Here is a 25,543-nt window from a genome sequence, read left to right as displayed (position 1 = left end):
ATGCATTCAAAAATACAGAACGACAGACGATCAATCTTTTGATAAATTTGATTCAAAATTCGTTAAATATATACTATCTGTGGCTAAATTTGTGTACCAAATTGTATTTATCTAGCTCTTTGCATTTTAAGTTATCATATTTATTTATACTCGACCATCCGGGCAGACAAATTTCCACAGAATGGATTTCGTTTAGACGTTGATAGAAATTTATCAACCTCATATTAAACTTTATCTATCTGTCTGATTCAAAGTTTTGTAGCGAATTGTTATGAGCGTGGATAGAAGCTGAGACCTTGTGGTTCACAACCGAGTAACAAGACCAGAAGACAAAAGCAACTGCTCGTGTTTCGTAGCCGTTATCTGGCTTTTAAGCTTTTCACCATAGTACTCTTCCTCCAGTGAGTGGAACGATAAGGCTTTGAGTGGTGATGTATTAACTGTTGAGTCTAATGTTCCTGTACCCATTTGAGCATTTGAGTTTGCGCCAAGAGTTATGGCGAGCGTGTGTGGGTGAGTGATTGCTGTTGCGCCAAGTGAGTCTGACGAATTTGGGTTGCTGTGGGTAGATGGCGCTACAACAGCTGTACGAAGATTGAAGGTTCATCGTCCGAGGTTACCAATGTAACGGTTCGTTATGAGCGAGGATAGAAACTAGGACCTTGTGGTTCACAGCCGAGTAACAAGACCACAAGACAAAACCAATTGCTCGTGTTTCGTAGCTGTTAACTGGCTTATAAGCTTTTCACCGCAGTATATTTGAATTATCGTGTGCTTAGATAGATAGAGTGTCAAACAAATATAATTCTAGAAGTAATTTTATAGACACAGAAAAGTTTGAAATGTGAAGATTCATCAAAATCTGGGATTCGAATTTTTTTGATGGTTCCAATACTTTCTCTTACTTTAAAAGAAAGTAAAAGGAACGCCAATAACAAAATCATAAAAATATAAGATGTTACCTGAAATATTCTAATCATATTCTAGTTTTTATTGCAATTATATTTTAATTTTTCAATGAATGTTTAGAAATTTTCTTTCTTGCGATATTCATTGTGAAGTAATTTCTCTTTACTATCGGCCCCGGCTTCGAAACCGGAGGGTTTCAGGTTAGAGACCAGATTCTGCCAAAGAACCGTCGTGTAAACGGGTCTGGTGCATGTTAAACCTGTCGGGATCAAATGACCTTCCGCTATTGAGGTAAGGAAGTTAGGAGAGGAGGATGCCAGTTAAGGTGTCGCCCTCGTCACCTGACCGCGGTTCAACATTGTCAAGTCCATTCCAAAATAGCCTTAGAGTTGCTTTGAAGCGGGACGTTAATATAACTGAACTGAATTCTCTTTAGTATTGTTTTTGGTGCCTCACTTGTTTCGATTTTGTTTGATAAGGGATATTTTTTAATACAATAATAATAATAAAAAAATAAATAAATGCTGTCTTTTATTTTTATTACTTTCTACTTTTATCTTTTAAGAGATACTTAAAATATTTCTTAAACAATTCCGAAATTAAAAGCAATGGATACATAAAACTATAGCACACATGCAAATAATTTTAATCATTAAATAATTTCTTTCTAATGAAAAATAGCTGAAATATTAAAGTACCATGTTCCAGAACCCTTCCTCTAATAATTATTCTTTTTTTTGTGTGTCTTCATTTTCATATTTCGCAATCAGAGGTCATGGTCATGCGGAAAATGACGTATTATATTCTTGAAAAAGAGAGATTTCGCATTTTTAGTTTTCAGTTTGGTGCAATTCATCATATTTTTGTCATAACTGAAAAGTTTTCGTACATTGTGTAAAATAATGAATCTTATGTTACCAAAACCTTGATGATATTGATTAAGCATTAAAATTCTTTATTTATTGTGAAAGTTACATTATTTCTAAAAGATAAAATAATTTATAAGTACAGTTGCGGTTATGACAGATTGATAAACACACATATATAAAACATACATATGCGTTGAAAAATAATCTCAAAATCGAGTATAACTCTATTCAATCTTGTTTGTAATTTGATAAAGAAACAAAAAATATGAAAGAGTAAATATTTTTGAGTTCCATATTGCTTTGCAATAACCAAAAGAAAAAAAAATTCAATGGGTATTAAAAAGTTAATTTGTTGATGCTTTTAAAGCACCCAAAATTTCGTATTTTAAACTTGATTTAACTACTTTTTCAAATAAAAAAAGAGTGGAAATGGTTTGTCTTCCTCTGTAATTATTCTAATCAAAAACTTTAAAAAATTTATTTACTCTGAGTATTATTTTTTAAATAAAATCTTCACTGGCTAATTATTTTCAAATTCATTTTAATTTAAAAGTTTAGAAAAATTTGAGTCTCTGTTGGGCACAAATATATTAAATAAATAAATAAATTTAATAAGATAAGTTGGAAATTTTTCTACTTTCTACACTGATTTATATCAAATCAAAAGAATTAAAATGCATGCATATTCTTATCAGTTAAGTTTATTATAAATTTTTTTCTTAATGAACAAAAAATAGGAGATAGAAAGAAGGAATAACAGTTTCCATTTTGCAAAAGAAATACAAACACAAAATGATGAAGTCATTTAAGCAAATGATAATGTTACAATCACGTCTATAGGTTAAAAATTTTGTTTCAAGAAAATCAATTTCTTCAAGCTTCGAAATTTTCTGCACTCAAATTTCTAGCTTCACTTTGTCTGAAATGATGCCTAAAATTGACTTTGAGTTTTCAATTGAAGACAAATGGCGTATAAAATAAATCGCGAAGCTTTATGATAGCCAGATTTCTCAGACAGCTTTATCGATCTTTTTTTGTACTTATTGTATTTGTTTATGATAAAAAAAGTAGGAAGCAATTTTCGATGATAAAAGGAAAGTATCGGATTTGTAGCTTCGAAAATTTTAGCTGCGAATTCTAACAGCAAAAGTTTAAGCAGAGATAAATTCAAAGATTCTTTCATAATCGAAATTATTATTTCGTTTCAAAATGAAATAAAAAAATTTACATTAGATAAATGAATAGTGAAATAATAAGTAGTAATTAAGAATGAATTAAAACTATTTGCGGCATCAAGATCATTCTTGAGTAGGTGAATGCACTGCTCTAAAAATAAATACCAGCTACCTTTATTTTTCATGGTTTATTAAAATATTAGTATATACAATCCTCCGCAATCGTCTGTAATACTAGGGGGGGGGGGCTAAAAATATCTTTTGCCCGTTGGTTTGCATCGGTATTGGAAGTCCAAACGAAACATGTCTCGGTGGAAAGAGAAACTGCTAGGTTTTCTTAATGTGTAAATTCATTTATTTATCTATCGACGAATAAACCTAAGCATGAATAAAAATTAGTTACGAGATCGTAAACTTCCCATTCTATTTACATTATTTATGCTGGATTTAAGCAAAGGTTATAGAAATGAGATCGGTAGTTTTTATTATTTTATATCCATGCTGATTTCACTATATTCTCATTTATAGGCTAGTTAAAAGTTGTTGTTAGTATTTTCTTAAATAATTTTTCATTATTTTGTGTTCGGCAATGTATCCTTTTCCTTAATGCTTCACTATATGTTTCAATTCCATTTTAGTGACTAGTTTTTTATTTGAGTGCTTGTGAGAATTATGGATAGAGAAGATACCATTGCATGGAAATATATTTTAGCAAAAGAGAAAAATTATATAATGGAGAGGGAGAACGAAATGACATAAACGAATACAAAATATCATCAACATGTTAATAGTAGTTCTAGATGGGCCATCTTTTAGTTAAGAATGTATTAAGGAGGGGAAGATATGTACTTGGGGCATTTAAGTACGCTTTGTGTTTTTTAAAACAGAAATTTAGAAAATTTTCAACCCATGTATTGGCAACTCGATATACGCTCCCGCCAAAGTAAATGCTCGATAACCAGTCGAACTAGAGCAGTAGGAACAAGTATCTACACATTAGAGGGAGAAATTTTGTATCTTACAAATTGATTCAAGCTAGTTTTGCAAGTGTCATTTTAAAATTACAATAAATAGATAAATTTAAAGATACACTAAATAGATTTAGTTTCCATTTAATATCAATCAATTTAATTTAATTTAAATTAGTCTAAAAACACTTATAAAGGCACATCAATGAACGTCGTTTCTAAAATTGACTTAAGACAATTGGATACGTAAGTATGAGGAGCTATGTAAGACCTGTTTTCTGCATTCAAAATTCAGTTTCTCGTATTTATATAACCAGCAGAAATGGTCGCATTCTAGTAAGGATGTTATCTCAGAGAACGCCTTGCATTTCACTGGTGGACAATAGTTACGAAATATTAACTTTTGACTTGAATTTAGCCTTTTTATTGAATCTATCGTGCCATTCTTGACGAGTTATTTGGCGATTTATCCCTAGCGTGCGTTAATAGTACTCGGAAACCGAATTTTTAATTTAGACACGTTTTTCTCAACAGATTAAAAAAAAAAAAATGACACGGACCTTCACTTGTAGCCACGAAATACCATACCTAATATTTGTCATTGTTGAATTATCGCGTTTATATTTTACTGAAAATACAGACAGACAGATGTTGGATTAGGTACAAAATTTTACAGGTATCTATACTAAAAATGTTAAATCTGTGTACCAAATTTTATCTATGTAGCTTTCTTTCTTTTGTAGTTATATTGAAACAGTGACCCCTAACCAGGCTAACCCCTTGACAAATTTTGCCCAAATTTGGTGCGAAGACCATATATCAAATTACAGTCGTCTAGCTCAAAGCGTTTTTGTGTTATCTTTGTGATAGACAGACAAACAGACATTTTCTAAAATCGTGTTTTTCGTACTTGGGGAGCTCTAAAACGTAAGGATTCGTCAAAATCTCGAAATCGAATTTTTTGTTGATTACTATACGTTCTTTATACTAGATGAGAGAAAAGCATTTAAATATTGTTAAGAACTGAGAGAAACAATTTAGATTAGGGCTTCCAAAACTGTGAGTACTAATTCACATATGGTTGTGAATTTAAATTTTTGAAACCTTGAATATATATGTATATTTACACAATATGAAAAAATGTAATTTTGTTTTAAAATTATATTTAATCACAAATTATTTTTTCCCACAAAAAATGCTTTTTTGTTCAATAAAAATGACTTGTAAAGTTTGTATGCGGTTCGCTTCTGAACAATTGAACGCAACGAGAATGAAGTGGGTAGCTGTAGATTCAGTTTCAAAAAGTAGGTTATAATATTTAAAAATTTAGAAACGTCTATTTTAGAATTTTTTAAAAAAGTTTTAGATGGAGGATGTTTACTTCCTACAATTAGATGAGTAACTGTGCATTTGTGATTATATATTTATAAATTTAAATTTTACTCTAACTAAAGAATTATTCTCAAGAACAGGTGTATCATATTAGTTTGGGGGTGGGGCAAAGTCTACTGACCACTAATATGGTACAAAAAAAAAAAAAGAACATTTTAACAAGTAAAAGCATTCAAATTCAGAATCCCTTTAGGATGCTGAAAAATTGGTACCAAATTGTTCAGTTATAATTTTATACTATATTTAACGTAGATTTGATAAAAAATATTTTATTTTGAATTTGGTCATATCTCTCATGTTTCGAAATTTTCAGCTGCAGATATATTGCTCTTATAACATAGGACAAAACTATAAATAGCAGATTTCCATGGTAGCTCCGCCAATCATTTTTAACTTAATTGCATCTGCCTACACAGCGGAAGCAAAAACCATTTTAAAGCGATCAACAACCGCCTTTTCTGTGCTTTTTAAAGGTTTGTGTTACAGATGTAAAATTGGGTAAATTTAATGGTTTTATTGCATAAGAAGACGGTTCCCCTTTGAAACTAGATACATGATTAAAAAAAGAAAAATGTATATTGATTTATGTAAGAAAAGCACAGTTAAGAAAGAATTCGAATTGCATGGGTTTTCCTAGCTCCCTTGCTCTGGATTATAAAATGATTATTTAAAATTTTAATAATTTTATTAAATTTCCACGTTTTAATAATGTAATGGAATATGTGCTTTTACACATGATGATGGTTATCATATTGTTAACAATATTTCAGATCTGATTGTCGCATTCTAATTAACGAAAGATGTAGTAGAAAATTTCATACACATTGCCAAAGTGCTTAAGAAATTAAAAAGCAAACAAATTAGTATTTATAATATACTTTTAATATAATAATAAATAGTAACACACTATTAATATATAGTAATACTAATATATTATTAGTGTAGTAACTAGTAATATATAGTAACACATTACTAATATATAGTAACACTAATATATTATTAGTGTAGTAACTAATAATATGTAGTAATAATATATAGTAGCACTAATATATTATTAGTATAGTAACTAATAATATATAGTAATACTAATATATTATTAGTGTAGTAAGTAATAATATATAGTAACACTAATATATTATTAGTGCAGTAATAAACTAATAATATATAGTAACACACTAATAATATATAGTTACACTGATATGTTATTATTTTAGTAACTAATAATATACAGTAATACTAATATATTATTAATGTAGTAACTAATAAGATATAGTAACACTGATATATTATTAGTGTAATAAGTAATAATATATAGTAGCACACTAATAATATATAGTAACACTAATATATTATTAGTGTAGTAACTAATAATATATAGTAACCCTAATATATTATTTGTGTAGTAAATAATAATATAAAGTAACACTAATATATTATTAGTGTAGTTACTAATAATATATAGTAGCACACTAATAATATATAAGTATAGTAAAAGTTTTGTTTATTTACAATGGGACCTTTATCCACAATGATTACGAACGCTAAAATCAAAGTTAATCACAAAACTGGATTGAAGCAAATAATAATCCACTAACAAACCAGCAAGATGTGGTCTCCCCAAAACTTTCTCGCGTACTCTCTAATAAACATTTCAGGCCAGATAACGCTTTATATGGTTATTGGCCTACAATAGTTAAGAAATATTAACTTTTGGAACAAATTTAGCATTTTTACTGAATCCATCATGTTATACTTTGCGAGTTATTTGGCGATTAATTCCTCATATATTTACATTAATAATATTCAAAAACCGTATTTTTGTTTTAAATACGTATTTCTCAATCGATTGGAACAACAATTTGACACAAAACTCTGGTTGTAGTCACAAAATCATGTATAAAAATTCGATATATTGAAGTCATTGCGTTTTGATGTTATTGATTGTAAATGTTGTTGAAAGTACAGATTGACAAACGGTCACCCCGTCTTGGATTCCGCTCAAAATTTTATAAGTGTCTCCTCTACAAAAGTTAAATCTGTGTACTGAATTTCATCTCTCTAGTTCTCTTCATTTATTAATTATCGCGTCAATTATATCCGAACGGTCGGCCAGACGGACTTCCTCTGAATAGAATTTATTCAAAATTTGATAGAAATATGGAAATTTGGTGTCAAGGCCATATACCAAATTTCAACCATCAAGTTCTAATTGTTTTTCATTAATTTTTGTCCCAGTCAGCCATGCAGCCAGATAGACAGACAAATATTTTCCAAAAATGTGTGTTTTTTTTTTGAATTCAGAGAACTATAAAACGAGGAGATTGAGTTTTTTAACGGTTACTATACTCTCTACTTACTACGCATATGAGAAAGTAAAAAAAAGTATAAACAATACCTTCAATAATCGTCCATGAAAGAAGAAGATACAAATTGCATACCTCAGCTTATTGAATGTTTGCTATGTATTCATGCATCGGTTTATTCGAATATTGATAAATCAATTAAATTAAAAAATCTGTCCCGGTTGCCAGATCCAAAATAGTAGTTGGGATCTTCACAAAGGGGCAGGAATATTTTTCCAGGCATTATAGATGGCGGTGGATGATTATATATATTGTTTCTGCAAAATACTAAAATGATTTCATGAAAATCTTTCAAAGCATTAAAATTATTATCTAAAAATACAAATTTTACTATTTGTTCATTAATTCTATACTTAATATGTAGTGTCTTGATTTATTTAGCCTTTAGGAATGCTGTTTTAAGAAATAACACCAGGGTAAAATGACGAGCTGGACAAGATAAATAATGAATTAGTTTGTGCTCATATTACTCAAATTTCGCCGCCTTATGTATATAGCGAGACATTGAAAATTCACATTCTGAAGTCATGGCCTTGGTTTCGTTATTTGTTGGATGGTGTTCGTGAGTTTTGTCTGACGTATTGTAATTTTCAAGCCCCGCAATATGGTATCTCTCTAACCGGCAGGGAATACATTTGATTATTCTTTTCTCTATCTTAGACAATTAATTTTTATAACCACAATTTAATTATATATTAATTCTGCGGAAGAGGTCTTTTAACTTTTCCAATCATATTTGAAATAATTTGCTGATCCCGTCATCTTACCTCAATGCTTTTAGCAGTTTTCTGTTAGATATTTATATGGATTCTTTTACTTCTTTGGATACATTTTTCTTTTATCGATGTGATTCTAAAACCGTTCCATGCCATGCTGTACAGCATAAAGATCTATAATTTATTTAAAGACCTCACCTTCGGAATATACGCTAAATCCAAAGTAAATACATAAGGTACAACAGGGATATTTAAAATTAAAATAAACACCCATGAAGCTCAGGATGCAATAAATAAATATATATATAAATAAAATTAAATGTTATTTAGAAACTGAAATCTGATTCCTGACATGGGTCGAGGTGAACTGGTGGTAAGGTTTCGGCCTGCTGGAGGGCTTCAGGTTCGACACCCGATTCCACAGGAAGAACCGTTGTGTAAGCGGGTGTGGGGTATGTTAAATCCTTCGAGGCCAAACTTCTGCCACAGGTGTAGTTAGGAATTTTGTAGAAGAGATTGCCAGCTCAGGTATCGTCCTCATCATTTCACTGCGGTTCAAAATTATGGGGTGCATCCCAAAATAGCCCTAGTGTTGCTTCAAAACGGGATGTTAGTATAACTAAACTAACGAACTGATTCCTGATACTTATGGGGGGCCGCGGTGGCCTGGTGGTAAGGTCTCGGCTTCGGAACCGGAGGGTTTCAAGTTCGAGACCTGATTCCACCGAAGAACCGTCGTGTAAGGGGGTCCGTTGCACGTTAAATCCGTCATGACCAAACGTCCTCCCGTTGGTGTGGTGCAGTGTGGAGAGGGGGAGGGGTGCCAGGTCAGGTGTCGTCCTCGTCATCTGACCGCGGTTCAAAATTACGAGGTCCGTCCCAAAATAGCCCTAATGTTACTTCAAACGGGAAGTTAATATAACTAAACTAAACTAAACCAAACTAATCCTGATACTTATGATATGAACTGAAACTTTCTAAGTGCAGTGACGTTCTTGAATGTTGAGGAATTTATTTTGATATTCCAACAGAAATTAGCATAGTATATTACACAGCGGCTTATAGCAAAGTAATTTCTGTTCAAGGTTGATAACAAAGCTATTGATTTCGAGCTATATCAATTTGCTATGAATTAGAGCATGACAGTAATCCTCTCCCCAAAGTATCAGAAAACATATTGAACTTTGTCTAAATAATAACTATTACTGGTATATTTTTCCAAAAATAAAATATTGAACTTTTATCAAAATTGTTATATCCCAGAAGTCAATGGATAATCACATTTTTGCATTATCATTTTAAAATAACAAAATAATATTGATAATATCTAGATAAAAATTTATCCAATTAGGTATAAAATAATGAAGGAACATTCCCATGCGTAGAAAAACAATGTATTTCAAAAGTTCGATTTAATAAAAATGGCCAATTTTCAGCTTCGGTAACTTGCCCCAGTCTCCTGTATAAAATTATATGTCAACTAGCAAAATATTTTATTTGATTTATTTAAATTACAACGAAATGTCAAAGATTTTTGAAAAATACTTATCTTTACATTTAGCTATTAATTACAACATTTTGGCTATAATCCAAATGCTTATTATACTGCTCAAAGTTTTGAATATACGCAATTATCATCAATGGCAAATTTAGACGTTCTACGACCCTTGACGATGTATATTATGAGCTGTTTAAATAACTGGCCATATTCCAACACATTTATAACTTCATCTACATATTTATGATTTTTCTTAATTTTATTTTATTATTTTAGTAACTCGTTTAGTTTTTTAATATAAACATCAAGGAAAAAAGAATTTAAGTAAAAAATGACTGAAAAATTAACCATAATTATTGTCTTATAATTTCGTTATTTTTTAATAAACCCATTTGATAATTAAATAGTTATAATTAAAAACTAAATTTCAAAAAAAGCATGTCAAAATTTATTATTTTACAATCCCTGTCTTGCTTATAGGCATTTGAAGGAGCTATCAATATTCTAATATATTATAAATAAGTAATTACAACTTAAATATATCATAACAAGTAATAATACTTTAAGGTATATGACTAGGTTCAAGATGAATGAAAAACATACACGCATATACTTTAAAATTATTATATTTTTAAATCTTTGTATAAAGAAAAGATTGAAAAAACTTCCATGAAATTAAAAACAGACCAGCTAAGAGCAAAAGTTTTTTTTTTAAAAGTTAAAAGAAAAAAAAAGTTTAATTTTGACTAAACTAGGTATAAAGCAAAAATCTTTTAGTTTAGAGATTTATCAGATGATTTGCTTAAAAGTTTATGGATAGTTTAAGAAATATATAACCTAATTCCTGAAATAAAAAAATAAGTTCTGTTTCTATCCACTCTTTAAATATTAAATTTGGACTTATAAATAACACAAAAAAAAAAAATCATTTTTTTTTCACAGCATGATGATGATGTGTCCGCGTTACCACGGAAAGGGGGTGTAGTAGCTTCTGAGGGTAAAGCCCCCTGAGCATCCGAGGGCAGAAGTCTGACTTCTAACTCATATGAAGATGACACGCACACATTCGCTTGCACAACCTGTTTTTACAGGGGGGTACACATTCACACACCTCACAGATAGAACACAGATGAAGAACAACCATGCCCGAACCGGGATTCGAACCCGGAATTACGGGGAAGATGCGCTACCCCTATGACAGGACACCGGCTTTTCACAGCATGGAAACAACTATAATATATTTCTAAATAAATGGCTTATTTACTCTTTAGTTTAGGAACTGCAGAGCATATTGAGGAATTTTACCAAATTTGAACCAAAAATATGCCTTAGGGGTTAAAATATGGGATAAGAAAATTCAACCAAGGGCAAGAATTTGATAAGTTAATTTGATAAGATAGTTTCTTATACTCTCCAAATTAGCAGCTATTTTTTTGCAAACGAAACTGAACTTATTCGCAAAGTGCTGCTTTTAATCAGCTATAAGAAATTAAATTTTTGTGATTGATGTGGTAGGGAAATTTGGAGAGTGGGCTGCTGACTAAAGTGTTGTGGTCATCTTAAAACCACGAATTAAGTTTCTGATGCTCTCCTAATTTAACAGCTGCCTCATTACAAATGAAAATAAGCTTATTCGTAAGTGCTGCTTTTTATACAAGAAAAGTTAAAATTTGCCTGACTCTGGAGGGTTAATGTATAGCGTTGAAAATATCAAAACATAGATTCAAAAATTGATATTTACACAAAAATATAAATTTTCAAAACATTTCCAATTTATAGTTTAGATTTAAAACATATCCTTCTCATTTTTTCTTTTATTAAGAAATCACATTTTTGAAATAAAGTCTGAATATAAATAAATAACATTTAAAATTATTATTGAATAAAGTATTTTTCTTCATTAAACGAGCTTAAAAACAGAAAACAGAATTCTCTTTTATCATCAGACGTTTATCTTTCGAATGCTTTGTTTTTATTTTGTGTCGTAAAAAAATCTTCTAAAAATAGAAAAAAAAAAAGGAATCTGCTTATTAGTCTTTAGAAATATCTTTCATTTCAACGGGTAGATAAATCCTGATAATGACCAAGAATTATCTTTTTACCACAGATAATTATAGAATTAAAATGGCCACTATTTCACAATCCCTCATTATTAAACAGTTTTTTCCCTTTCTTCTTTTTTTTTCATTGATAAAACAACAAAAGAAAATTTAGCTGGTGTTAAAACGATGAAATAGAAAAATGCGAAAAAGCAACTAGCTGGTGCTCAAAAAGTGCTTGCGAAACTTTAAAATGTAGTAGAATCTTCAATAATTAAAACAAAAGGAGTAAAACAAAAGTATATAATTGCTAAATTTAATCCACCATTTCGTAAAACAGCTAAATGACAAAAAAGTGAGACGATAATTTTATTCATTATTAGTGTATTTAATATTTACAAATTAAATTATTTTTACTTGAGCGCATTCACACTTTAATTTCTAATTTTTAATGAAAATATAGCCGCCATTGGCGACGGGTTAATTAACTGGGACTGAGGGTTACTAATATTTTCAATTAAATATCTGGTGCAACTTGGTCCTAATTGCTCCCTTATCAAAGTATTTATGAACTTCAACTATAGACAAGCAAATAACAAATTAAAGAGATTTCAGAAGCCGTACACCGTTCTATTCATTGTGTTATATATTTACAGATTTCCCGTTTTTATCTTTACATCAACTATATCACAGAAAAGAGTAGGAGTATTTAAAAAAGAGTAAATGTTAAAGCTTTTCCTCTGTTGCTTAGTTCTGAGGTTTCACCTTAATTGTAAGTACAATAAAATTTCAGAAATTTTATTGAAAATATGTTCTAATATTATATTTTATTATTGTTTATTATAATTATATTATATATATTATATTTTATTAATTCACTTATATTTATTATAATTTCTTAAATTTTTAAAAATTTAAGATGGTGAATTTGTGATGTAATATTTCCGATAATGAAAAAAATCAGAATTTCGCCTAATTTTTAAATTAATTAGAATTCAAAATGAAAATGAAATAAAATTGCGCCACGGTGTCCGTTTCTACACTATGCATAGGTCAAATTTGGTAATCCTAGGGCAAAAGGTCTGGGCTGTAGAGCGCAAGCTAAATGTATGCATTTATCTTTATTACTAGTAAAGATTTGCAGCTGAAGGCGGTCTATTTTTTTTTAAGGAGCTAAACGGGTTATGGTAGTATTGGCAAAATCCCGGTTTCATAACCGAAGGCGTATGACTCAAAACCTAGGCTCACACAAGAACCCATCCTGTATAGAGGCCTCTTACGTGCTAATTCCGTTGGTGTGGTACATAATTTAGAGAAAGGGAACCATCTCAGAAAGACAAATCGCTTTCTAAACCAGCCTTTGTGTTGCTCCAAAATGGATCATGAATCTAATTTAAAATAAACCAAGAGAATAAATTTGATAAAATAGAGTTTAAAAACATATTTTTACTATGTACAAAAATATAGAATTTCAAATTTTTTTTAAAATTTAGTCTTTAATTTGTAATTTATTATTGCAAGTTTTATGAAATCTAGTAGCAAATGTTTCTCAAATTCACTACCAGATGGAGTCACATATAAGGAATCCAAATTTAATTAGAATAATCACTCAGTTTAAAATAGCGTTCTGAAAGTGAGTGTACAAAAGCTCAAACTATGTCATATAATGAAATGATAGAAATTTATAACAGTAAATTTATAAGTAACCGAAGTAATCGAATATAAGTTCACACGATAATTCAAAATTGAAGAAGGTTAGATAAATGAAATTCAGTACATAGATTTAATATGCATAGGGTAGTCTAAAACTTAACACTTAACACCTCTCCATGCCCCTGCGACTATAATCTTAACGATTATTTAAACAGTTGGGTGGACATGGAGAGTGAGAGTTGCAGATGACTAAGCTAATGATGTGGAGGTAATGGTGTTTGGGCTGATGATGTGGAGGTAATGGTGTTTGGGCTGATGATGTGGAGTTGATGTTGGCTGAGTTGTAGTTGGCTGGGTTAAAGATTTTTAGGCTGCAGTGGGTTGCATTGGAGTAGGCGAGCTGAATTCGGTTAGACTGGTGAGGAGCTGACTTGGCTGGGTTAGAGCAGGAATGGTTGGTTTTAGGTTGGGTTTGGAGCAGGGATGTCATGGGCTATGCAGGACTGAATGGAGTTGTCTGAGCTTGAGGATGCGCTGCGTTGGTGGTTGGAGTTTCCGGGCCTGGGTGGAAGTCTTGTCGTTCAGGTGGTGAGATGGGTTTTCCGATGTTATAGGAGTGGTGGTCAGTATCTGAACAACTGTGACTCTTCATGCAGGAAATGATCTTGGCCCTGCTGAGAGAGTTATCTGCTACCCTGGAGAACCAGACCTTAAAACTGAATGACCGGACCACCGCAACAGCAACATTGGCGGGAACTGTGGTTGAGTCCTAAGGGCCGTCACCGGCCACGGTACAACCCTCCCCGAAGAAAGTACGTCCCGTCATCGATGGGAGGAGTCAGATCCCCCACCTATTAGTGTACCCTCCAGGGTGGCGAGATCCAACCACCATGCCGGAAGCATCTCATCCTCATTTCGAGGTGCCCCCCGGGGCTTTATATGTATATATGTATAGGGTAGACACTTGTGAAATATTGGGCCAAATTCAACTGTGGATGACCGTCTGTCGGTCTGTACTTTCAGAAAACGTGATAACTCAAACGCACAATGACTTAAATATATCAAACTTGGTGTGGTATTTTGTGACTACAAATGCTGTTTTGTGTCAAATCTTTGTTTCAATCGATTGAGAGAAATGAGTCTACAACCCAAATTCAATTTTCAAAAACTATTTACTGTATGCTAGTTATTAATCGCCAAATAACTCGCCAAGGAAACCGATAGATTCAGTAAAAATGCCAAATTCCTTCCAAAAGTTAATATTTCCTAATTATTTATTGCAATACCATATGACATATATGACAATAAGTGAGAAACTTTCGGGAGACCACTTCTGCTGGTGTTTTATTGTAAGGTAAATCGGACAACTGAAGCCCCACGATGAATATTATTGCCCTGCGTTTTTGAGCATAACATTATTAAATTAAATTAAAATAGAAAAAATGAGTAAAAAAAACTCCAGCCTTTTGTATTTTCACTTCTAATGATCATTGAAGTGAAGAACAAGGTTTATTGATTTCTCATGAACAACTATTATCTTCCCCAAAAGTAGAACCTTTGGAATTTTTCCACAATCAAAAAATAAAATACGAGATTAATGATTAAACTTTTTGTCAGTTCGCCATTGTATGAATGTAAATTTGGTGCTAATAAAAATTTTGATTACTGAAAGAGCGTAAAAATGGAGTTTTCTTTTCTTCTTTCAACTGCTGTTCCTATTTATAAATTGACCAGTCATTATGTGATATCATGTTTTACATTTTAGTCATTTATTTGATTTTTGAAAGCTACTTTTACTTTTTCTTTGCGAGCTAGAAAATGTCTTTTCTGCTACTTAACAAAGTTGAAATTTTCTAAGAGGAAAAAAATTACTTTGTTTAAAAGGAAGAAACACCAAGTTTATTTTGTTGAAGAAATATAGAATGGTTAAATAAAATTTCGAAAGTGGAATTTGTTTACTTTACGAAAAAGAAATTGAAATAATAAATTAGTTTTAACAAACTTTGCCTGAATGTGTGGGATATTTTATATTTCATAAGTATTACCGAGAAACAAGATATTTTAAATTAAAAAAATTACTGGCTTTGGCGTGAAATTTTTTATTAGCAATTATGAAACAACTTATGACATTTTACAGTAATGAATAGAACAGTAATCTTTAACATTTAAAAGATTTGCAATGTAACATAGAGTAAGTTGTATGCAGTTGTTCGATATATACCAAGGTGCATGCATTAGCAAGTGTGTCTTAAAGCATATAATCAATGCAATCAAATGCGTATATTATTGAATTGGAGAATTCCTGGGATAAAAATTAAATAAATAGAAATTGCAATACACAAATATACAAATGGCGAATTTCTTATAATTTTCTTATTAACAAAGATTATGCATAGTTAATTTATTAGGGTAAAAAGAATTAAGGTGCCACAGAAATGTATTAATTTTTTTTTTTTTTCAAATAGACACGATTTTTCAAAACGATTAGATTGTACGTAGAAAGTTCTTCAGTTTCTTCTTTATTTTTATCATGTGAGAACATGATATCGGTTTGGAGTTTTTGAAGCCACAAAATGCGAGGGCAGAAAATTGATGATTTGTCGCTTTTAAGAACGATTTATCGCTTTTTCACTTTTAAGGTTATTAGAAAATGATAAAGAAGGTTGTCACATTTGGCGGCTTATCGCCAACAAAAAGTTACAACTTGTCGGGAATGTCCACCATGTACCCTATTCTCCTGTCTGGCCAATAACGGGCAGGGTTGTAAGAAGCTATCACTTGAAGAAAATGGGAATCAACGCAAAACAGCAAGGCAGGTTATGTATATAATAATAATGATAATAATCTAATTCTCTGCTTAATTAACAATTTTTCTAGCGGCAAAGAAAGTTTTGGAGCTTGAGCGGTTTTGAAATAAGGAGGAGAAACCCATCACTTTACTAAAAGGTGATGATTCTGCAATACAGTAGTCACGTTATCATTCCAACTTTATTTTTAATTCTGCGTTTTAAATCTTTTATTCATCTAAAATTTTCTTGGACGCTTAAAGATTTCCGTTCAGCAACCATAGTCATATAATATGTCTAAGACAAACATTGAATTTTCCATAAAAATTTTCCTCCAAATTAGGAAACGGATCATTAATATATGACTCACCTGCGAGTGTTTATTATTTTTTCATAAATGACTCCCAATTTTAGTATAATTTTTATTACTGAAAGAATCGGTCTAACAGTTTATTTTCTAATTAAAACTTATATTCCAACTTATAAACTACATCAATGGTTGATTTTCGATTTCAGAAAGTGTACACAATATTATAATAATAGAAATAGAGACATTAATAGATATATAGAAGTTTTATTTGATACATAAAAATAATTTTCTTTTGGAAATTCAAGATTGCTGAAAAAGTTCGATTAACTAGAAATTTTCGATATATGGAAGCTCTATAGATCTGAATTCCATTATATATTTTTTTCTTTGCAAATTATCATGAACAGCAAAATTTGTAAAAGTATATGACTGAATTAATGGTGAAATAGTTAAAGTATAAACTTATTTAATAGACGTAGTTTTTATGGATATTTCATTCCCAAAGTATACTTTCACTTAATGAAAGTGAGTTGAGAATTAACACACTCGAATGAGGATTACAATGCAGGCCACATAAATTTATTTAAAAGAAATTTAAAGGGAAGAACTGATGCCAAAACGCATGCTTGAGATCTAATTTTTCTGCAAATCGTTAAAGAAACCTGCGGTAATGGTCTCCCTAATACTTTCTCGTATATTTTCTAATAAAAGCGATATCTCAGAGAAGATTTTGCATGACACTGATATGCAATAATAACGAAATATTAACCTTTGGCATGAATGTAGAATTTTTTAAAGAATCTATCGTGTAAACCCCGGCGATTTATTTGGCGACTAATCCCTGGAATGCAAAAAACGAATTTGTTTTTCAGAATTAACATAATAGATCTAAATCAGAGAATCAATATTACTAATCACGCAGTTAGTTCTTACTTTGAAAATTAATTGGGCAAGGATTTATTGAGAAAATCAGGAAATATAAGTAGAAGTTTTGTAAAATAATGATAAGTAAGCGTTTATTTCAACTTCGACTTTAAGAACAAACTAATTAACAATTAATCCCGAACAAGAGATTATCCCACAAGTCACAGTTGAATAAACATTTACATGCAAACGTAATGAATATGCATCGCTTGAAAATGGCAAACTTTCTGTAATTTGAATGCGAAATGAAGGTGGAACGTCAAAGCTGTCACAAAAGTTGAATTTTGAGATACAGTTTAGCTTGACTTTAAGATGCTTTATTGATCTCATATTTAGCAGTTTAGGAAGATGCGACTTTCGACTAAAGAGATATTAAATATCCAGAAAGTTTAAAAGTATCTACTTTGAAAAAAACTATGTATCTAAATTTGTATCGTTAATAGATAATAGGGTTTGCCTTTTGAAATAGCTTTTTAATAAATATGTTACAATTTAATTTGGTATTATTCTGAAGTGTCTTCTTTTATTATAACTTTTCTGGTTGTGAAGTTTCCATCATTTTCCCTTTTGTTGTTTCACAAAAGTTCAATTAATTATTTTTTCTGAATTTCTGTACTCATTTATGTAATTCTACTAATAATATAGTATTTTCTTACATTTTGGGTGTACATTCTATAATTAAGAGATAATATTTATATTGTACAGGAGAACATGACAAATAAATGTTGTTTAGTGTCTCGAGAAAAATAAGGTTCTTTAGAAACATGTTTCCTTGAATGGAAAATAACACAGTGGCCATTTATAAATGTTTATTCTTTGCTAACATCTAAAACATCTATCCTCTAATTATAGAGATGTTTATTGGTTTAAACTGTTAATTATTCAACAAATACATTCTGATTTTGCGACAAAATAATTATTTGAGTTTTTATTCGTATTAAGTAAATAGGATATTATTACTGCTATTATTGATTTTTAAAGTTTTTCTTGATTTGAGAATCATCCTATTTTTTGTAAATCTGTATATTAAAATATTTTCAGAAATGTTTATGTTTATAAAAATATACGTGACACAAAAAGGATTATTATTGTAGCAGAAATGAAATGTAATTTCTGATATTAGTAAGTTTATTCAAATATTACAGTATACTAATTTCAAAACGACTATTTTCCTTTTATCTTGCAGAAATGAAAGCAAATGGTATGTCTTACTTAAGCAACTTTGACGTGCTTGCAGTGCAATATTTGAATATCAGGGTTATGCTCGTAAAACTATTTTAAAACATAGATTTATGTCTCAGATGGAGTAGTCTCCTAATTGAAGTACATTGAAGGAAAATGTAAACATGGAAGAGCATAAACTTTAAAACTTACATTAGTTCGTAAATTAATAAGCGAATGCATAATTTCGAAATTTTGTTATTCAATACAGAATGTTAGAGTACTAAAATTATTTGTTTTCTGTAGTAAGTAATGAAACCATACATTATTTCAGGCCATTTGCTAAACACAAAATTCAGTTTTGATTACGTTATATATAAATTAGCTGCCTTTGGTGACCAGCTTGTTCGTTCATATTTTTGACTTTTTAGACTGTTAAATATTAATGTAGAATGTATATTTGAAAAAGTTATTTCATCTTGTTTGTTAAACTTGAATTTAACTGAATAAATAGAAACTAACTATAATTCGTGCAAATTAAAATGAAATTATTAATCCCTTACTTAGGAATTAATGTTCAAAGTATTTAATTAATCTTAACGCTGGAAAAAGCATTTGATTAAATATTTTGATGGATGAGTTTGAATTTCATCGGAATTCGAAATTAGTTTTAAAAATCAATGGCTATAAATTGTATATTATATTAAAAAATTATTAAATAAAATAAAACACGGTAAAAAATAGTACAGATATTATTAAAAAGGTTATTTTTTGAGTTTTAAGATAATGCAAAGAACTATTTTTGTGAGATTATAGTTTAGGAAAATATGGCCATCCATTCATATAAGTAAGCCACAGTACTTTCCATGTAGTTAAGCCTATTTTCGCTCTTCCTTAAATTTTGTTTGATGTCTATTTCTTTATTTCTTTTACAGTTTCTTTCCTCTGAATAAATAGAGTTTTCGGTCAGTTCAGTTTACAGCATTTTTAATAATATATACTGCATCCTTAAGTAGCGAAACTTTGAATTAAATGCATCTGTAAAAACGTTCAATGAAAAAGTCTTAAAGGGATATATAGTGATTAGTTTACATGTGACTGTTGCCATTCGACAATATGTAATAAACGTTCAATGAAGAAGTCTTAAAGGGACATATATGATTTATTTATATGTGACTGTTGCCATTCGACAATATGTAATAAACGTTCAATGAAGAAGTCTTAAAGGGATATATAGTGATTAGCTTACATGTGACTGTTGCCATTCGACAATATGTAATAAACGTTCAATGAAGAAGTCTTAAAGGGATATATAGTGATTAGCTTACATGTGACTGTTGCCATTCGACAATATGTAATAAACGTTCAATGAAGAAGTCTTAAAGGGATATATAGTGATTAGCTTACATGTGACTGTTGCCATTCGACAATATGTAATAAACGTTCGATGAAGAAGTCTTAAAGGGACATATATGATTTATTTATATGTGACTGTTGCCATTCGACAATATGTAATAAACGTTCAATGAAGAAGTCTTAAAGGGACATATATGATTTATTTATATGTGACTGTTGCCATTCGACAATATGTAATAAACGTTCAATGAAGAAGTCTTAAAGGGATGTATATGATTTATTTATATGTGACTGTTGCCATTCGACAATATGTAATAAACGTTCAATGAAGAAGTCTTAAAGGGATATAAAGAGATTTGTTTACATGTGACTGTTGCCATTCGATAATATGTAATAAGAGTAATTTCTGTGCCGTGTACGTTAGCGGTTTTTATATGTAGATGTTTCAATAAAATGAATATTGTATACAGATTATTGGGTTTTACTTTTGTTTTATTTTTGTCCCCTTTCCTGATGTACTTAAATTAAACAGATCTCGTATTAAAAATAACGAATTATGTTTTATGGAATGTTTATGTTTATGGATTTAAAGGAACTGATGGCACTGAAATTATCAAAAGAAGAATTAGAGTGTTTGTAAGAGCTTCGAACAGGCCTTCTTCAATTATGAGTCTTCAACCCCAAAATCAGCATAAAATATAACAAAAAAGTTTCACAAAATCTATTCTATGATAATTATTATCTAAATTAATTAATAATCTGACATCTTGTAACGTATTTCATTTTTTTTAATTTAACATTCACACCGAACTAGAATACTCGATTGGGTGAAAGGCCCATAATGGGCCAACAGGGAAATCAAAGGCAAAAATATATTCTGTACACGGAGTACCCGAAAGGGGATGAGGGTGATTAATTATATGAAATAATAAAAACCACAATTAGAAACAGTTCACTTATGCAACTTGCCAATGGAGAAATGCCAAATCATTTTTCATTCATGACTAAAATACGTTTTTTTTTACGTGTATTTGTTCTTCTGCTCATTGTTCAGTGTTATGAATGGGAAACAAATTAAAACTCCTCGGTACAAAATACAAATACAAATACTCTGACGAACCTCTAAGAGCAAATACTTAAAAAGTTTAAAAGTCGACTTAAAAGTTGATTGACAATAAGTAATTTTTAAAAGGAAACTTTTACAATAGTTGAATTGAAAGTGTCACAAAATCAATTTTAGATATGGTACTATACGTTACACTACTGAAAATGCAGAGAAAATATGTCCTAAAACTGTTGAAAAATGTTTAAAGCTATTAAAACTCCTTTAGAACATTTAAAATGACCCATTACTTGACAATCTAAGCATCCAAAATCACAGCCTACTCAAAATCTACAACCACCAACAATCTGTGAAACCCAAGAGGATACCGAAAACTACAACTCATGAGGTACACGAGATTTTTTTTAATTCTTTGGACTAATATTAATAAATATCTTTATATACAGTTCATAAAATTTAGAGTATAAAAAGCATAAAATAAAAAAAAATATTGTAAAATATTTTAAACACAAATATAAAATAAATATAAACCAAACCATCTACGATACAATAAGATTGGTCTTATATAAAAGCAAATCAAGAATGGCTACAGATATAGAAAAAAACCATTATAGATTTCGAAATGTAGAAAAAGAGTAAAAGAGCGTCAACACCGCAACCGACATCGAACCGGACAAATCGGTTCAAGACAGCTAAAACCTAAAGGAAAGTTCTAACCCCTTCCTTTCGAATAATAATAATAATAATAAACCCCATTAAAAAGAATCGAAACCGCACACCGGTCCAGTCGACAAAAAGTAAAAGAAAAATCACCTCAGATCAAGTTCAACCTGTTACACAGATACTTTCAGAATCTATTTGTTCTATTTTTTTCAGACTTTTATGTACACATTTCTTTTATGTAAATTTTTAAACTAGTATTGCAGGGTTTTTTTCAAGTGAAATTCATTAGTTACGGGACATTTAAACGTGTAATGGCCAGCATTATTGAATGAAACGCAAAGGCACAAAGAGAAATGAAAGGAAAAAAATTTCGCCAAATTGGCGATATCAATAGTCAAACTATATAGCAAGTTCAAAATTTTTCACAATAAATAATAATGCACTTGAGTATATTTTTATAATTTGGCGAAATTTTTTCTTGGCGCTTTTTAGTCGTCGTTAAAACCGAATTGTACCAAAAAACTTTATGTTCACGAAAGGCACCTAGACCCAAGCCTTTGTTGCTGATTCCAAGGTAATATTCTTTCCAACTGCATTATCAATAGCAAATTCTTTAACGTTTTAGAATTTTGCAGAAGAATAAGGGGTAGAAACATTCATTTTAGTACTTTCATTTAGTACTAATTCATTAGTATTAAAATCGGTAATTAGTACTAATTCATTTAGTACTAAAATCGGGTCATGCATTTAAATTTCATTCAACCCTAATAGATTCACTTGGTAAGCAAAAATTATTTTTAATTCCGACAACAAAATCAGCTGAAGGATCAGCTGTCAAAATGGATATTAATATATTAAATGATTCTCCAAGCCCCCCCCCAAAAGCAAATTCTAACGGTAAATTCTAATGGAGGGCGGGGACCCACTTATTTCATTAGAATTTACCACATGATTTTAAAATTTTCGATAATTTTTCTTTAGCATGGCACTAGTCATCGCTGAGTTATTTGTCGCCAATATTTGGCGACAATGTCGCAATATTATATAAATAGTAGCTAAATATAGTACTGCGTTAGTGTAAGTGAAATTTTAAAGGAAAATTACCAGTTCCTTTATCGTTCATCACTAAATTAGGTTTAATTTATTTCTATTTCTCTATTATTTGTTGTAAAGATCCCAAATGGCAAAAGTTTGAATGAATTTAAGTAAAAAATTAATATTCGCTACTGTATAAACGATGTGCTGATGATAGTTCTTGAATTCTCTGATCTTTAAATTTATATATTATTAGAATTGATTTTAAAAAAATGAAACTTTTAGTTTTTGCCAATTTTTTCCCGAGTAATCTATGTAGTTAAAGTACTCATTCATTAATTTTCATAGCATGTCGATACAAAATTAAATTTTAAGAATTAATTAATAAATAGACATGAAACAGAACCAGAAGGCTTGTAATGCCAGGCATTCCTGTAAATGCGTTAACTCAAAAACACAATGATTTAAATACATGAAATTTGGTACGTGATTTTATCAATGCAAGCGTAGTTTTGCATCAAATTATTTTTTGGCAATCTGTTCAGGAAAAAGCGTGTAAAACACAAATTAGGTTTTCGGATATTTTTAACTGCATAACTTTTATTAATTACAAGCTAGGGTAGCCTGGTTGGTAGGGTGTTGGATTCGCATCCTTTGGGTTGCTAGTTCGAACCCCACCGACGGAAGACTCTCCGTGTGTAGTGGTGGCTGGCGCACGTATAAATATGTCAGGGTCACAAACTCCTCCATGTCGAGAATAATGCCACTGAGGAGACTGAATCAGGGGTGATCGTTCGCTGATTCAGGTCTAAATTACGATATGTGGATAAGTGAATGTAAACGCCACGAGTGCTCAGAGTTTTATTTTCAAAGTCCAGCCCATTAACGTTTTATACTTCATAATATAGTAAACAAAACTGAGTATGTATTCTGGGGGGCAGGGATAGCCTGGTCGGTAAGGCATTGGATTCGCGTCCCTTGGGTTGCGAATTAGAACCCCGCCAGCCGAAGACTCCTTGTGTGTGTGGTGGCTGGTATAAATCTGACGTAGTCACAAAGTCCTCCATGTCGAGAGTAATACCACTGGGGGTACTGGATCAGGGGTGATCGTTCGCTGATTCAGGTCTAAATTACGATATGTGGATAAGTGAATGGAATGCATGAACGAAGTCCATCCCGTAAAAAGGGTTGTGACGTGTGCGTAGTCCAGTCGTGCTCTTGACCCTAGATGGCGCTACTGAAAAAACAACAGACGCACTCTTGGCTTAAAATCACTGACTTCTAAAGTCAGTGGGCTTGTCTATGACAAGTGCCATTAGAAACATCAACAGGATTAATCGATAAATAACGTCAAGTGTTAAACGATAAATTTAGTAAAAACTGTAATTTCCCGCCAAAGGTTAATATTTTGTGGGTATTGTACGCCAAAGCTGTGCAACGCGTTTTTTGGAATAACATCTTTATTAGAGTTTATGTGGGAAAGTTTTCGGGAGACCACTCCCGCTGCTTTATACTATATCTGTGTGTTACCGAAAATTTATCGCTAATAATTTTTCTTTCTTATGAGAAGAACTTACTTCGGTAAGAATCGCTTTCGTCTTCTTGATCGTGACTCGGCTTCCATTGTCAATAGTTGCGAATATACAGATGCTTTCCCCCGGGACGTAGCCACCGCGATCCAGTCGAACTCGGCAAGAGACGGGTCCAGAGTTGAGACAAGGAATGCCCAGAGTGTCTTCGATCTCACAGTGGAAAGGTTGCTGTAAGAAAAGAAAAAGAATGAAATATGTAAATTTTTCTGAGTGCCTTATTACTTCTGGCTATGCAATTTGTTCGGTAGATAAAATATAATGATGGTCAAGAAATATTTTTTTTCTCTAATGATATCAGAATACAGATTCGCACATTGTTTTATTGGAATAGACATACATAGACAATAGTTTGCAATACAATAGTTTGTTTAAAACATTGTTGGTCTTTTAGTAATAGATTTGCTCAGATTTTAATTTACAATCCTGTATATTTTTTAAGTAATTTTTAATTGTGAAATTAATTTTGAAAATAAATTGTTTTTGTATTACATTTTGTAAATAATCAATAGATCAATCAATTTGTTTTGATTTTTTAGAAAAGGAACATTATTGTTTTTTTTAAAAGATCGTAGCATAAATATATCTAAATCTTGACCTAAGTATATGTTAAATATTTAGCTATATGCTAAATATATCAGGGGGGAAATACATAAATATTACAAAAAAAGAAGTTATTTTTGAAGATATTTTAAAACAAAATCTCTAATTTTGAAATTAAATCTTTCAACTCGGAGAACTATCGAAATATTATTAAATATCTTTTCATTATATTAGAAATTATAATGTAGAATTAAAATAAAGAAAAAATGAAATTATATAATGCTGGTTGCTAGTATCAAAATAGCTCAAAGCATACCTGTTTATAGTAAAAAAAAATCGTTTGTTATTTTAGTATATGTATGGTATGAATATTCTTCAAATAACTTTAAGAGAAAGCTTCAAATAAATTCAAGCATTTTATGATTTAGGCAGTCATATGTCTTTTCCCTCCCAGTTTTATTATTTCTTTCAAAATTTTTTGTAAACCTCAATTTTCCCAGGAACTGTCTAAACTAAATTCTGAAAAATCAG

General features: G+C 30.6%; 1 protein-coding gene across 1 annotated transcript in view; it reads right to left on the bottom strand.

The window, feature by feature from the left end:
* Nucleotides 1–25,543, bottom strand: part of LOC129962075 (arrestin domain-containing protein 4-like) — a 129,383-nt gene that overhangs the window by 17,324 nt on the left and 86,516 nt on the right. Inside the window, exon 4 of the mRNA XM_056075787.1 lies at nt 24,458–24,640. Coding sequence (XP_055931762.1) covers nt 24,458–24,640 — 183 coding nt within the window. The remainder of the gene's footprint in view (nt 1–24,457; nt 24,641–25,543) is intronic.

This window comes from Argiope bruennichi, chromosome 2 (genome assembly GCF_947563725.1).
Source record: "Argiope bruennichi chromosome 2, qqArgBrue1.1, whole genome shotgun sequence".
Classification (NCBI taxonomy): Eukaryota; Metazoa; Arthropoda; class Arachnida; order Araneae; family Araneidae; genus Argiope; species Argiope bruennichi.
This window is presented reverse-complemented; position numbering and strand designations above follow the sequence as displayed.